This window comes from Rosa chinensis, chromosome 7 (assembly GCF_002994745.2).
Source record: "Rosa chinensis cultivar Old Blush chromosome 7, RchiOBHm-V2, whole genome shotgun sequence".
NCBI lineage: Eukaryota > Viridiplantae > Streptophyta > Magnoliopsida > Rosales > Rosaceae > Rosa > Rosa chinensis.
The window spans coordinates 50,158,695-50,171,061 of NC_037094.1; the positions used below are offsets into that span (position 1 = coordinate 50,158,695).

General features: G+C 37.5%; 1 protein-coding gene and 1 long non-coding RNA gene across 8 annotated transcripts; one reads left to right on the plus strand and one right to left on the minus strand.

Moving 5' to 3' along the window:
• Nucleotides 1-3,417: 3,417 nt before the first annotated feature.
• LOC121050715 lies at nt 3,418-6,538 on the minus strand. Of its 7 annotated transcripts, none has more exons than XM_040511632.1 (4): nt 5,749-6,538; nt 5,535-5,643; nt 3,673-3,714; nt 3,418-3,570 (listed from the first exon to the last, which is right to left on the minus strand). In XM_040511632.1, the coding sequence occupies exons 1-3, from the start codon at nt 6,314-6,316 to the stop codon at nt 3,705-3,707; spliced, it is 687 nt and encodes a 228-aa protein (XP_040367566.1). In that variant the 5' UTR covers nt 6,317-6,538; the 3' UTR covers nt 3,418-3,570; nt 3,673-3,704. The 7 variants fall into 7 exon arrangements, 5 of the variants coding, with proteins under 5 accessions (XP_040367566.1, XP_040367565.1, XP_040367562.1 ...); XR_005803634.1 differs by lacking the exons at nt 3,418-3,570; nt 3,673-3,714 and adding an exon at nt 5,058-5,403 and having other exon boundaries at nt 5,749-5,941; nt 6,025-6,538; XR_005803633.1 differs by lacking the exons at nt 3,418-3,570; nt 3,673-3,714 and adding an exon at nt 5,058-5,403 and having other exon boundaries at nt 5,749-5,947; nt 6,025-6,538.
• Nucleotides 6,539-7,550: 1,012 nt separating this feature from the next.
• LOC112176472 lies at nt 7,551-9,222 on the plus strand. Its single transcript, XR_002926942.2, has 3 exons — nt 7,551-7,845; nt 8,355-8,528; nt 8,787-9,222. It is a non-coding gene; the product is annotated as an uncharacterized LOC112176472 (long non-coding RNA).
• Nucleotides 9,223-12,367: the final 3,145 nt, after the last annotated feature.

The window sequence follows — 12,367 nt, forward strand, 5'->3', positions numbered from 1 at the left end:
TTGAGTCATAATGAAAAGAACTCGAAATTTTATTCATAAGCCAACGGAGTCACATCATTGTCTCTTTGATAAAGAAAATCTAAGCCAAAATGCTATCTAATGCAAAACAACGGCAGTCGTCTAACTTCTTTTGGTAATTTCAAAATGAATGTGACCAGGTGAGTAAAGAGATGTCAGTGGAGCAAGGCTCGCTTAAGTACCACTAATCTCAGAACCTTCCTAGACATCACACTTACTTTGGGGTGAGCCTATTTTGAAGAAAGACTAAACCATTGGCATCTACTACAAAAATATATGGCAATTGCCTATTACATCTCATGGAAAATAAAAAGACTTAAACAAAATTGGCGATCTATTGATCCCAGCCAGATTTGTAGTCTTCAACCTTTCACTCTAGATCATCTTCTTGATCTTCTTGTTTCACATAGTGGGCTTCTCTTGCTTCACAATATGCTTTGTAGGCGGTGACAATTTCTTCACGAGCTCTACAAATATGTGTCCAATGATCAGACACTCCACATCGAGAATATACATCTCTTTGCTCAAACTCCATTGATTGAGGCGCTTTGAAAGCATCATTTAGATGGCTCTTAGTGTTGGTGGCACCACCAACATGGCTAGAGGCATTGCCTCCCTCTCTCTTTCCACGTTGACCTCTTCGATTCCGTGTTCGCCTATTTTGGCGATTACCTTCCCAAGTAGAGTGATTATATGGACCAGAACGTCCATATGTATCCCTAAGATTAGGTTTCTCTCTTGGCGCCCTCTCTTAGGGCGCGACTGTTATTGGATTCCAGAATATGCTCTATTTCCATGGATCTCGAATTATAGTTCTTCACAAGGATGTTGTCATGCTTTTCAGCGACATTCATAGCTCCAATGAGCTCATGAAACCTTGTGATCCGTCCTGCAGTAACATCAATTCGATAGTTCTTAGCAACCATCAATGTAGAGAGAGTCTTCTCAATCAACATCGCATTTGTGATCTCTTTACCACAAAATTCCATCAAGGATTTAATGCCAAGTGCTTTCGAGTTGTAGTCAAGAACTGACTTGAAATCACAGAAGCGAAGGCTATGTCATCTCACTTCTAGGTCCAGAAGCAGGGAGTCATGGACATTGCCAAATCTTTCATCGAGTGAGACCCACAGCCTTTTGGGGTCTTCTTCATTCTTACACTGGTACTGGAGAGGATCATCCATATGACGAGTCATTAGGATGATGGCTTTCGCCTTATTTGCCTCTAAGGTTGCTCTATTGGCTTCCAAAGCTTAAGCTTGCTCAACAGTTAGCACGTCCTGGCTAGGCTCGAGAATCGTATCTAGGATTCCATCGGCCTTGAGATGCTAGCAGACATCACGAACCCATATGTGATATCCAGAGCCAGTTGTTCCCAATGGAGCAAAGTCCAATTTGTTCAGGTTACTCATCCTAAAAGAGAACAAGAAATTAGGGTTAGTTTCGGAGCGTAAAAGGCTACCACGAAAACATATAAAATTTCTGAGCGTAGTTGCTCCCAAGAAATTAGGAATTTCTGAGCGTAATTGCTTCCAAGAAATTCAATTCCAAGAGGTATTGATTAGATCGAAACAATGACGTAAGTGGTCGATCATAAATTGACTACAAACTCTAAGTTTGAATATCTCAACAAGCTCCAAGCTTGGAGTAAGCCCGAACCCCCACAGTTCGGCTTAATTAGGTCTCCCCTATGATGAAGAAAGGGGGGTAGAAGTAGGGAGCTTGCAAGTCCCCAAGAAAAAGAAAAGAAATTGAATTAAAAAATTCTAAAAAAAAACAGGAACGTTTAGTAAAAAAATTCCTCGAATTAGGTCGCCAGGAAATTTGACCGGAAAAAGTGGTCGAAAAAAGTCACCAGAAAATGGCAGGAAAGTGGTCGGAAAGTTGCCCAAAAAGTCGTTGACCGAAGGGTTGATGTGGCACTGATGTTGACGTGGCAGTGGGTCCTGCAGCTGACGTGACAGTGTTGACATGGCCGCGGGTCCTAGGGCTGATGTCAACGGGCTTCTAGGCCTGTTCCTTTCTTCATTTCTTCTTCTTTCTTTTCTGCCGGATCAAGGTGCAGCCATAACTTTTGGCTAGTTCGGGGACGAGGTGTCCTGTTCCGGGAAAATTGTTTCTGGTTCCTAGATATTGGGATCGAGACGCTACTTCTATAAAAATTGGGTAGCAATTGGAAGTCTGGAAGGTGGTGAACCGGTGAGATATTTGCTGAGGGTGGTTTGGAGATTCTGGTGGCCGGTTCAGTAGGTTTCCAGCCGGTTCTTGAAGTGGTGCAGCCGGTTCTGGATTCCTGGGAAGGAGGGCTTCAAGATGTGTGTCGAGGGCGAAAGGGTTTCAAGGTTTTGTATTTAGATTCAAGGTTTTTAGCTTCTTGAATCAGGGTATGGCTATTTGTTTCAGGGTTAGGGTTTCGTGCTGATAACGTAATTTAGGGAAACGATATTTGAGAGAGAATTGATGTGTGTTCTCATTGATAATAGGGGCCTCTTTATATAGAGGATTACAATGCATAGAATCTGAATTGTACAAGGAAATGTAACCATACAATTAATAGATATCTCTAAGATATTCTTCGAGATTCCCTCTAATTATAACCCTATTTCCACTAGGTCAAGTAACTTAGAGTTTGGGCCAGAGACAAATAAGGATTTACTTGAACAAATACAAAAATATTCAATATTAAACGAAACCATGTTGGAAAAGTGAATGTTGGTTCATCGAATTACTATCTAACAGAACGTACAAGATGAAGACAATGGAGTAGACAACGCTTATGTACATATCATCATTGACAACCGTTCATACTTATAATTGTAAATCGCAGTTATTTGGCTGAAAATTTTTAGAGGTGATCTGTTCATATAGACCTAGAAACTGAACAGTTAATATGTAGATATGTAATCGAAAAGTGAGTCTAATAAGCGATCCCTTAAAATGACAAAAAAAAAAAAACAAAAAAAATCCCTCACTAGAAGGGCCTATATATATATATATATATATATATATATATATATATATATATATAAACAAGACCAAGTCCAAGTCCTCAAAAACTCACTTCCGAGGTCAACTCTTATAATGTTAATTAGGAGTAAGATCGTTAAGACATGTTCTGAGTTACCCTATCAAAATGGCTCACTAGATGATGACTACAATTGCGGTTACATGGAGACTTTAGCCTGTGTGTGATGATGTAATTTTATTCCATATGTCGTTGTATGCAACAACGTACCTATTGCTTTGTAGTAGCTAGAAATTATATAACCGATCAATTTCAGGATTTCAGGTGATCTATAAATCGTAGGTCATCAAGCAATTTAATATAACAACAATATCGCCAGAAATTAGATTTACAAATGTTTACTAGTACAAAGTATAAACCCCAGCGAAAACAAGATATGCAATAAAAAACTCAAGAAGATGGACTGTTGGAGAAGTACAAGTACTTTATTCAGATATTACTCGAGTTGAAAGTTACAAAGAGGATAGTTTCACTTTTTCAAACAGATCATCCAAGCCTCACTAAAGCACGAGCATAAGTTCAGAAACCTGCAGCAAGAACCAAAACAATAACCAAAAGGTAAGGGACCAAGTGTGTATATATATAGGCCTTTTGCTCTCCTGCCATATGGTAGATCTTTAAGTACTCACCACCAGGGAACCAATGTCAAACTTTTATACAGTTAACATGACCTGGAAATTTGCAGAAGAAGCAAAAACATTAATAGCACATGATATGTATGTGCATTAGAACATCTAACACATAATTGAAAGATAAGACTGGTGGAAAGCATGCGTTTGCATGTCCTAGAAACGGAAAAACAAATTCCAGCTCATTTTTGGAAAGTAAGCAGATGACCTATAAAAATTCATTTTGTCATACTTGGTGAGAGTTGGGAAAAAGGTAAATTTGATAATAAACCCACATTCCTTCCTCTCTTCAGCTCATCCAATTTAATTTGATCCCTAACTATCAGAATATTCAACAGACTGACCATCAACTAAGCCAACATATTCCTTATTAACTGGCCAATATGTGTTGTCGGCATACAGAGGAAGAAAAACAAAAAGTAAAGCATTTAAAAGATCAGATAAGCCTAGTATAGAACTAGAACGAGCACATGTAAGCTAACATATTGGTAAACCAAAGGAGTAGGATGCAGCACAAACTGCATATATATGATTTTTTGCAAATACAAAAATATTCAATATTAAACGAAACCATATCGGAAAAGTGAATGTCGGTTCATCAAATTACTATCTAACAGAACGTACAAGATGAAGACAATGGAGTAGACAACTCTTATGTACATATCATCATTGATAATGCTGAAGCTAGCTAACAAGACGGACATAATAGACTTGACTTAATTTTAAATCAAAGACTCAATACCAGCTTAACAAGGGAAAGCAAAGTTATTCATAATGATCTTGATCATGATAGTTCCAGAACAGTTAACACTGGAAAACTAGACTTTTGTATCATCTTCTGTGTACATGAGCTATTGGTTCTATTAAGAAACCAGAATCTTGCCAAGGTGCTGCATACAAAATGAAACTACCACTTTATCATTCATGCATATTTTCCAAAAACTTCAATATGATTTATAGAGCTACTTACATACGCACAATTCGACAGGGAGGAGAATAGCTGATATCGTCATCTGTTCAGTGAGGAATTTTGCATCCCTACTTCTAGGAAGTTTTATGCAGTAAAGAAGATTTGGAACCCAAATGTGAGAGTACTCATCTTCATGAAAATAAATGGAAATAATTCATAAACCAACCTGATTTGAAAAACAAAGCTCAAATTGCATACTAAGACATCAAATCTTTTCAAAAACAAGGACAGATGCAGCTCAAACTAAAGCACATTCCATTAATCAGCACCAAAATTAATGAGCCATATCTCAAATTGCAGCGGTGAATTAAACCAACATTCCTTCAGTTCTCCGGACAAAAGAAACGAAGATGTTGAAACTAGACATCCTTCATCCTAAACATAGCCTAGTGCAAGTAATTCAACCTATAGTACACAAACAGAACACCATGCCAGTTGGGTAAAAATCAGAAGCATAGCTAATTCTTATATATGAGTTGTCACCATTAAGAAGAGAATGAACAAAGATAAATGATTAAAAGCATTAATAAGCCCAGTCTAAAACTAAAAGAGCACATGTAAGCTAACATACCAGGTAAACATAAGAAGAAATTGGATGCATCCCCCAAACTCAAAGAGCATACTGAATGATCTGAGAGAAAGAGAATGAAGATATGCGATATCTGAGCTTTGGGGAAATAGAGAAAGTATTAAAATTACAAAAACCATACCGGAAAAATGAAAGTTGTTCACTGAATTACTGTTGAACATAAACTGCAAGACTGAGAAAATGGAGTAGAGTAGAGAGTTAATGAACAAGAAATTTTAGGACTTGATAACTATGTACATATATATTGATCAAAGACTACACAAGTTGATTCAAGTGTAAATCAAAAACTCAAAGAACACTCACAGAAAGCAGATTAACAAGGACAAAGCAAAGCTGGTCATACTGATCTTGATCTCATTCCTCTTCCCTGCTATTGCTATTGCTCTTGCTCTTGGCTTTGGGTGATCTGATCCTGAATGACAAGAGATGCATTAAATCTTAAGGCTGGAATTAAATCCTTCACCAAAACATTATGCCATTATTCTATCAACATTGTTCCAATTTGAACCACCCATACCACGAATACGATCCTGCAATTCTTCCTTTGGAAAATACTCAGTGATCGATTGCACACTTGGTAACACCCTCTTATCATTCTTTCCCTTTCTCAGCCTTTTCGAGTTTATGTCTTCGAAACCTTCATCGCCTGCTTGTTCGATTTCAGAGTAGCATCTCTTCTTGCTCTTCAATTTCAATTTCAATTTCAAATCCTGTTTCTGATCATCATGAAGTGGGTCTGGGTTTACAACAATACCAGAATCAGGGGAAACAGAGCAAGAATAAGAAGCAATACCTGTAGTGGCAGAGACGCAGCGTTTGAATTTGATGATGATCCTCTGCTTCTGATTCTGATTCTGCTTTTGCATCCCTCTAGATCCAGATCTCTTCTTTTTGGGAAAACCAAGTGGGAATGCTGCTTCTGGTTTGTTCCTATTCATCATCAAGTCCTTCAAAACCATCTGGGTCAGAAGCACTTGTTGCTCAGATGGGTCGGTGGCCATGGCTTTCACATCATCAACCATTTTCAAGAAAGACCCACAAAGCCTGGCCTCATTTTTCCTCAAATCTTCAATCGTGATCACCATCTTCCTCCTCCTCTAACTCCTAAACCCTAATTCCTTTATTCGTCTTCTTTTCTCAGAGAAAAAATTGATCCCCAAAGATTGAATCTTTAGTCAAGATTACAAGTGGGTATCGGAGATTGAACAAAAATCGGAATTGGGTATTCGCCAACAACTATAGGGACAAATTGATTTTGGGGTTAGGGTTTGCAAATTGCAAGGGGTAGAAGGAGATGGAGTAGAGTTTCTAATTGTAGGAAATTTGATTATTTATCCTAATCCTCGGCGGATTCACACGCTTAGCCTAACCGCGTTTTCCTTCACTTCCTATGCTTAATTGCAACGGCTACATTTTTTAAAATAATTATTATTATTTTCCTTTTTTTTTTTTTTTTTAAGAATGGTGAATAATTTTTTTCTTAAAAATAAATAATATCCAAATGGAAAAGGAAGTAAACTTTATCTAATTTCTTGAGTGGTTTCATAATTAATATTAGAACAAAACACACCCGATATGGGTGTGAATAATTATTAACTAGCATGGGGAGGTTTTTTTTTTTTTCAAGAGTGTGTGAGGAGGTAGTTAAAAGTAGTGGGGAGTTTCTACTACTTTTATTTTAATTTTGTTTTTATTTTAATTTTATAAATTGACTTTATTATCTTTATTGATTATTTCTTATTCAAAGTTTTTTAATATATGAAAGGTAAATTGGTAAAAAAAATCAGTTATGAAGAGCAAGTTTTCTTCTCTTAATAATTGTATAGATTAAATAGTTATGGAAAAAAAAATTTCAAAATAAGTGGGGAGTTAATACAGATAGCGGGAAGTTTTGTCTTAGATGAAATGCACATAGTGGGTAAGTGGGAAGTTATCTGCAGATAAGCAAATTATTGTTTAGGGTAATGATGGAAAAGGTCATATTAGATTGTGAAATGATAAAAATGTCACCTAGTTTCCCACTTGATAAAAATATCCATAATGAATTGTTAGTAATATTAATTTAGTCCTTATGAATAATGAAGTGATGTTAAAAAATGTCAGTTTTTAATTTTTTTTATTTCAATTCTGCCCTCAAATACATGTTAGGAGAGAGAAGGGACAATGATAAAAGAGGTCATGTTAAAGTACTTTATGATAATCCAGACACCACAAATGTCCTCCTGATAATTAAGGTAACCTATTAACAACCTACCACTAGAATTAAACTTAATTACAAAAATTGCCACCGTTGGCTCTCTCTCCCTCCCTTCCGTTCAGATTCAACCCTTTACCAAAATCTCTCTCTCTTCACAAACCCTTACCATCCCAACCTCCTTGACCACGACTCCTTCAGACCTTTCTCGACTTCTCCGACTCGCCGCCCTTCACCATCGATCTCTCCTTCGAGTGGATCCTTGACTCCCGTGACTCCGACGCCGATCAGATCAAGCTCATTGATTGCGCCCTGCAGTTAGGATTGGTGCTCCTCGAGGCTGGTAAGAGCTAGGCGAGACGAAGAGCCTCCAAGAACAACTCCATCTCCTGGGCTCTCCCTCTCAACCACACCATCAAGGTAAGCCCAGGTTTTATTGTTGAAGTAAAATTTGAACTGTAATTGTTGCCGGAAACTGGTTTGATCGTATTAGTTTTTGGGCATTCCGATTCTTTAGTTTTGAAGTTGCACTTTGCCGTTTTCAGTAGCAAACTTGCATAACTAATCTTCGTGCTAATAGAGATGATGGTATGGATCATTTCGAGGTTTCGAAAGAGTTAGTTTTTTCGTTTTGAAAGGATGAAGTTGCCTTTTGCTTTTTATTTACTTTGGTGTTAGTTTGTCAGGATTCTTTTACAATTTAGTTGTGATGCACAAATCGATTTTCAGTCTGTGTGAATTTCTTATCACTAATTTTCGTCTTAATGGAAATGATAAGATGGATACTTGGATAGTTTTGATGTTCTGTTAATTTGTTATTCATTGTGGTGATTATAAGAATCTTTAGCATCATTTGTGCATGTGGAACTACTTAGTTTATCAATGATCAGATAGGAAGTGCATTATCTGAGTAATGTGGTGATATGCAGATCTTTTCCATGCCCCATACTCAAAGCATATGCTATCCTGCAGCTACTTATTCAATGTTTAATAAATGAGCCATGGATCTTCTTGCCATGCGAATATTGACTTGACAACGGTTGTCCTAAAAGTTAACAATGGAGTAGTTTCCACAATGATACACGGACAGGGAAAGCTCTTGAGTAAGTGTTTATTTGCAGCCAAGAAGTTTAGAACTTCATACTCTATAATATTTTTGTGCATGTGAAAGCTGTGGTGAACACTTTTGGTTTACATTTGATCTTTTAGCTTCCTCATTTCACCTGTATTTACAAATTATTTTTCAATTTTGGAGGTGCAGTGCATTATTTCTCATTTGTAGTAATGCTACTCTGAGAATATGATACTCTCATTTTGATTGTATCTTTGATTTTCTATATTTGATTTAATTTTGATTACAGGTTGTGGCTCAAAAAGTGAAGGAGGCAGAAATTACCGAGCAAGACTCGCTTCTGGTTCCACTTTCCTCTTCTAGTTGACCTCTCCTCCTCCTCCGGCAACGATGACCTCAGGAACTGGAATACCGACTTCGTCAAGGTTGACCAGGCCACCCTTTTTTATCTCATCCTAGTTTGTATTACTACTTTAATCCTATTACTGCTAGTTTCTCGTTTATCGCTGCCGTTGATACTTTTTAATTCGCTTAGGGTCTCATGTAATTTTATAAGAATTTTGTTGTTTGAGCATGAAAAATTGATTAGGATTGATTTTCTTTGATTTTAGGACATTTGGTTCTCGATGAATAGTTGAATAAATTTCTTGATAATAGTTCATATGCATTGCATGATTAGTGATTTCAATATATATATATACACACCGCTGCAAATTTTATAGGAATCTAGGACAGTTTAGTTGTATGTAATTGATGAGCACTAGTCCTTTGATTTGTAGAGATATGCAGTGTGAAAATGCTGTTATTATGATCAATTAGGTTTGTTATTATGATATCACTTTATTGCTTTGAAGCTTGAATTTTCTTTTCATGGTTATCAGTTAGAAACTTTGTTGAATACTGTAACATAAGTGAAGGAAGAAATATGAGTCTGTACTGTAACTCTAGCTTGATTTACAATTAGTCAATCAATGTCATTTTTTTTGGAGCTGTCATTACTTAGCAGTACACTAATGTTGGCTGCAAAAAGAATTCAAATTGAAGACCTCGGAAGTCAGAAGTTGTACTTCTTGACCTCAAGGTTATTAAGAAGTTATGTGCATCATTTTCAAGAGGATGCATTCATTGAAATATGAGAAAAATGTTGTGCAGTAGTGGAAGAAGTCAATGGCTTTGATAAATTATCTTGTATTACGAACATCTATATATACATATACAATTATGCGTCCAGTGGACTGTATTGATTTAACAGGGATTCTGACAATGACAATTTACGAGCATCTACATAAGGAATTTGAAGCTACACGGGCTTTTCAAACTCCAGGTAGCTCTGAATAGATTTTATGCTGAATGCTTGATTTTAAAGGTACAATTGCATCTAGCTTTCGGTCATCATGGTAAGTTTTTCTTTATTTGCTTCAGTGGTTTCTAAAAGCATTTAGAGGTAAATTCTTGGGTGTGGAAACTATAGACCTGCATCTTCTGTGAACTGCAGTGGTTTTAAGTTGAACTCAACCATGATCAGGTTGTGATATCTAAGTTGATAATGAGTCTCGTGGGTTACTGTGTGATTGTCTAATAGAACCCTCTCTAAAATTTGTTGTTCTGGTTATGTGGCACGTGCTAATCGTAGAACTAAGTGTCAAATTTGTTGTCACTGGTCAGTTACTAATTATATCCTATGTTAATTATAGGTCAGTAACCAAGTCACTGTCAATCGCATGTCACCTGCCAAGTCATTGTTATATCTATGTCATTGACTTTGTCACATTGCATATTACTGACCATGTCACTGTGATACACAAGTCACTGGCCAAATCACATTGTATGTCACTGACATATTTTGAAATTTTCAAATCACTATTATATCCAGATCACTGGCCAGGTAACTATTACAAGAAGAAATCTCACTGGCCATGTCACTGATAGAGGTGGCAAACGGGCCACTAAGCACAAGCACGATAAGGGCCCGACACTCTTAAAAGAGACCCAGCACGACCTAAGCCTGTTAGTGGCTCGGCACGACCCGAGCACGTTAGAATAACGGGCTTGGTTGGGCCTAGAAATATTGGCCCATTGGCCCGGCCTGGCCCGAGCCCGTAATGGGCCCGGCACGGCCCGAGCATGACAAATTGTGGGCTGGCCCGTTACAAACACAAAATTTCATTTTGTTTTTAAAAATATTTAAAAACCCCAATGATGAGATTTGAATATTAGACCTCTTTATTTAAAATCTCTTGACAATTCCACCAATGCTATTTCTTTATATTGTCAAAATAGTGAAATAAAACATTATATCCTTGTTTTGACATAAAGTATTTTTTCTAATCTCATAATAATACAACTATAGAATGAAGGAAAGAATAATATGATACTAAATCTTCACTATATTAATAAAGATTAATCTCACAATTGTTTTAGAGAAACTAAATTTGAGAGAAATTTGCTGTGTATTCTCATTGATAATAGGGGCCTCTTTATATAGAGGATTACAATGCATAGAATCTCAACCATACAAGGAAAGTAATCGTACATTGATTAGGAATCTAGATCCTTCTAATTGAACCCTATTACCACTAGGTCAAGTAACCTAGAGTTTGGGCTAAACACAAATTAGGTTTTCCTTGAACACTCCCCCTTGTGTTGCCCAAACGCGGTGCTTCTCCCGTTGCCTCATTAAAAACCTTGCCGAGTAACAAAAACCCAGTGGGACAAAAATAACCTCGGTCGAAGGGGAAAAAGAGCACAACACACCCTTCACGTTTCGAGACCATACGTGTAGACATCTCTCCTGATGTCTGCATCTCCCCCTGATGACAACAGTCATGGGAGATCGGATAACTTCGTAAATGATGCTACCAACATGTTTCTCGAAAGTGGAATCTGGGCAATGACTTAGTGAGCAAGTCTGCCATACTTTCCTCAGATTGAATCTAGTTCAAATTGATCTTGAGGAGATTCTGTTGTTGCTGATTATCCTTGATGTTGTCGCTTTTGATGTAGCCTTGCTTCATTTGTTCAAAACAAACAGCATTATCCTAAATGCTCGTAGGCTCATCTTGTGGTAGACTTCAAACCACAATTATTCGAACATGCGTGATTATGGATCCAATCCATAAGTATTCACGAACCACTTCGTGAAGAGCAATAATTTCTGCATGGTTCGAAGATATAGCGACTACGGTCTGCTCTATAGACCTCAAGATATCACGGTCTTTTCCCATGGCAAACACTTAACCAGTTTGGGATTGACATTTGTATGGGTCAGAGAGATACCCAATATCAGCAAAACCTTCCAAAACACTTATATCATTTTGGGATGGGGATAGAGAACGCAGGCCAGTGTTGGCGGCGTTCCTAGTGTGTGATGGGTCTGAATCCATCATCTCTTTGTAGGGATAGAATAAGCCCATATCAATCGTACATCCCAAGTACTGAAGGATATCTTTTACACCAATCTAATGGTGTCACGTTGGCGCAGAGCTATATCTAGCTAACAAGTTCACGACATATGAGATGTCTGGTCTTGTGCATTGGGATAAGTACAATAATGCGCCTATTGTACTAAGTAAGGCACTTCTGCCTCTAGCACATCTTCGTCATCATCCTTTCGACGAAGAGGATCCTTTTCAGGATCAAGACTATGGACGATCATGGCGGTGCTTGAAGGCTTGACCTTGTCAAAATGCCTAAGCATCTATCGACACGATGCTCAAGTTCTAAACCGAGACATAATCGTGTTCTCCCAAAATCCTTCATCTCAAACTACGGATTTCAAATGTTCAGCGGTTTCCCTTAATTCTTTAAGGGCTTCTAATGAAGATCATGTCCAACATGAACAGCGATAGAATCTGAAACTTGTTATAGAAA

Excerpts from the sequence above, each read along its gene's own strand:
- LOC121050715 (XM_040511628.1), bottom strand. The coding sequence starts at position 6,316 with ATGGTGATCACGATTGAAGATTTGAGGAAAAATGAGGCCAGGCTTTGT. Across the intron at positions 5,644-5,748 it reads ATTGCAGGATCGTATTCGTG|GATCAGATCACCCAAAGCCA; the intron begins GTATGGGTGGTT and ends CTTGTCATTCAG. Across the intron at positions 5,274-5,574 it reads GAGGAATGAGATCAAGATCA|ATCATTCAGTATGCTCTTTG; the intron begins GTATGACCAGCT and ends TCTTTCTCTCAG.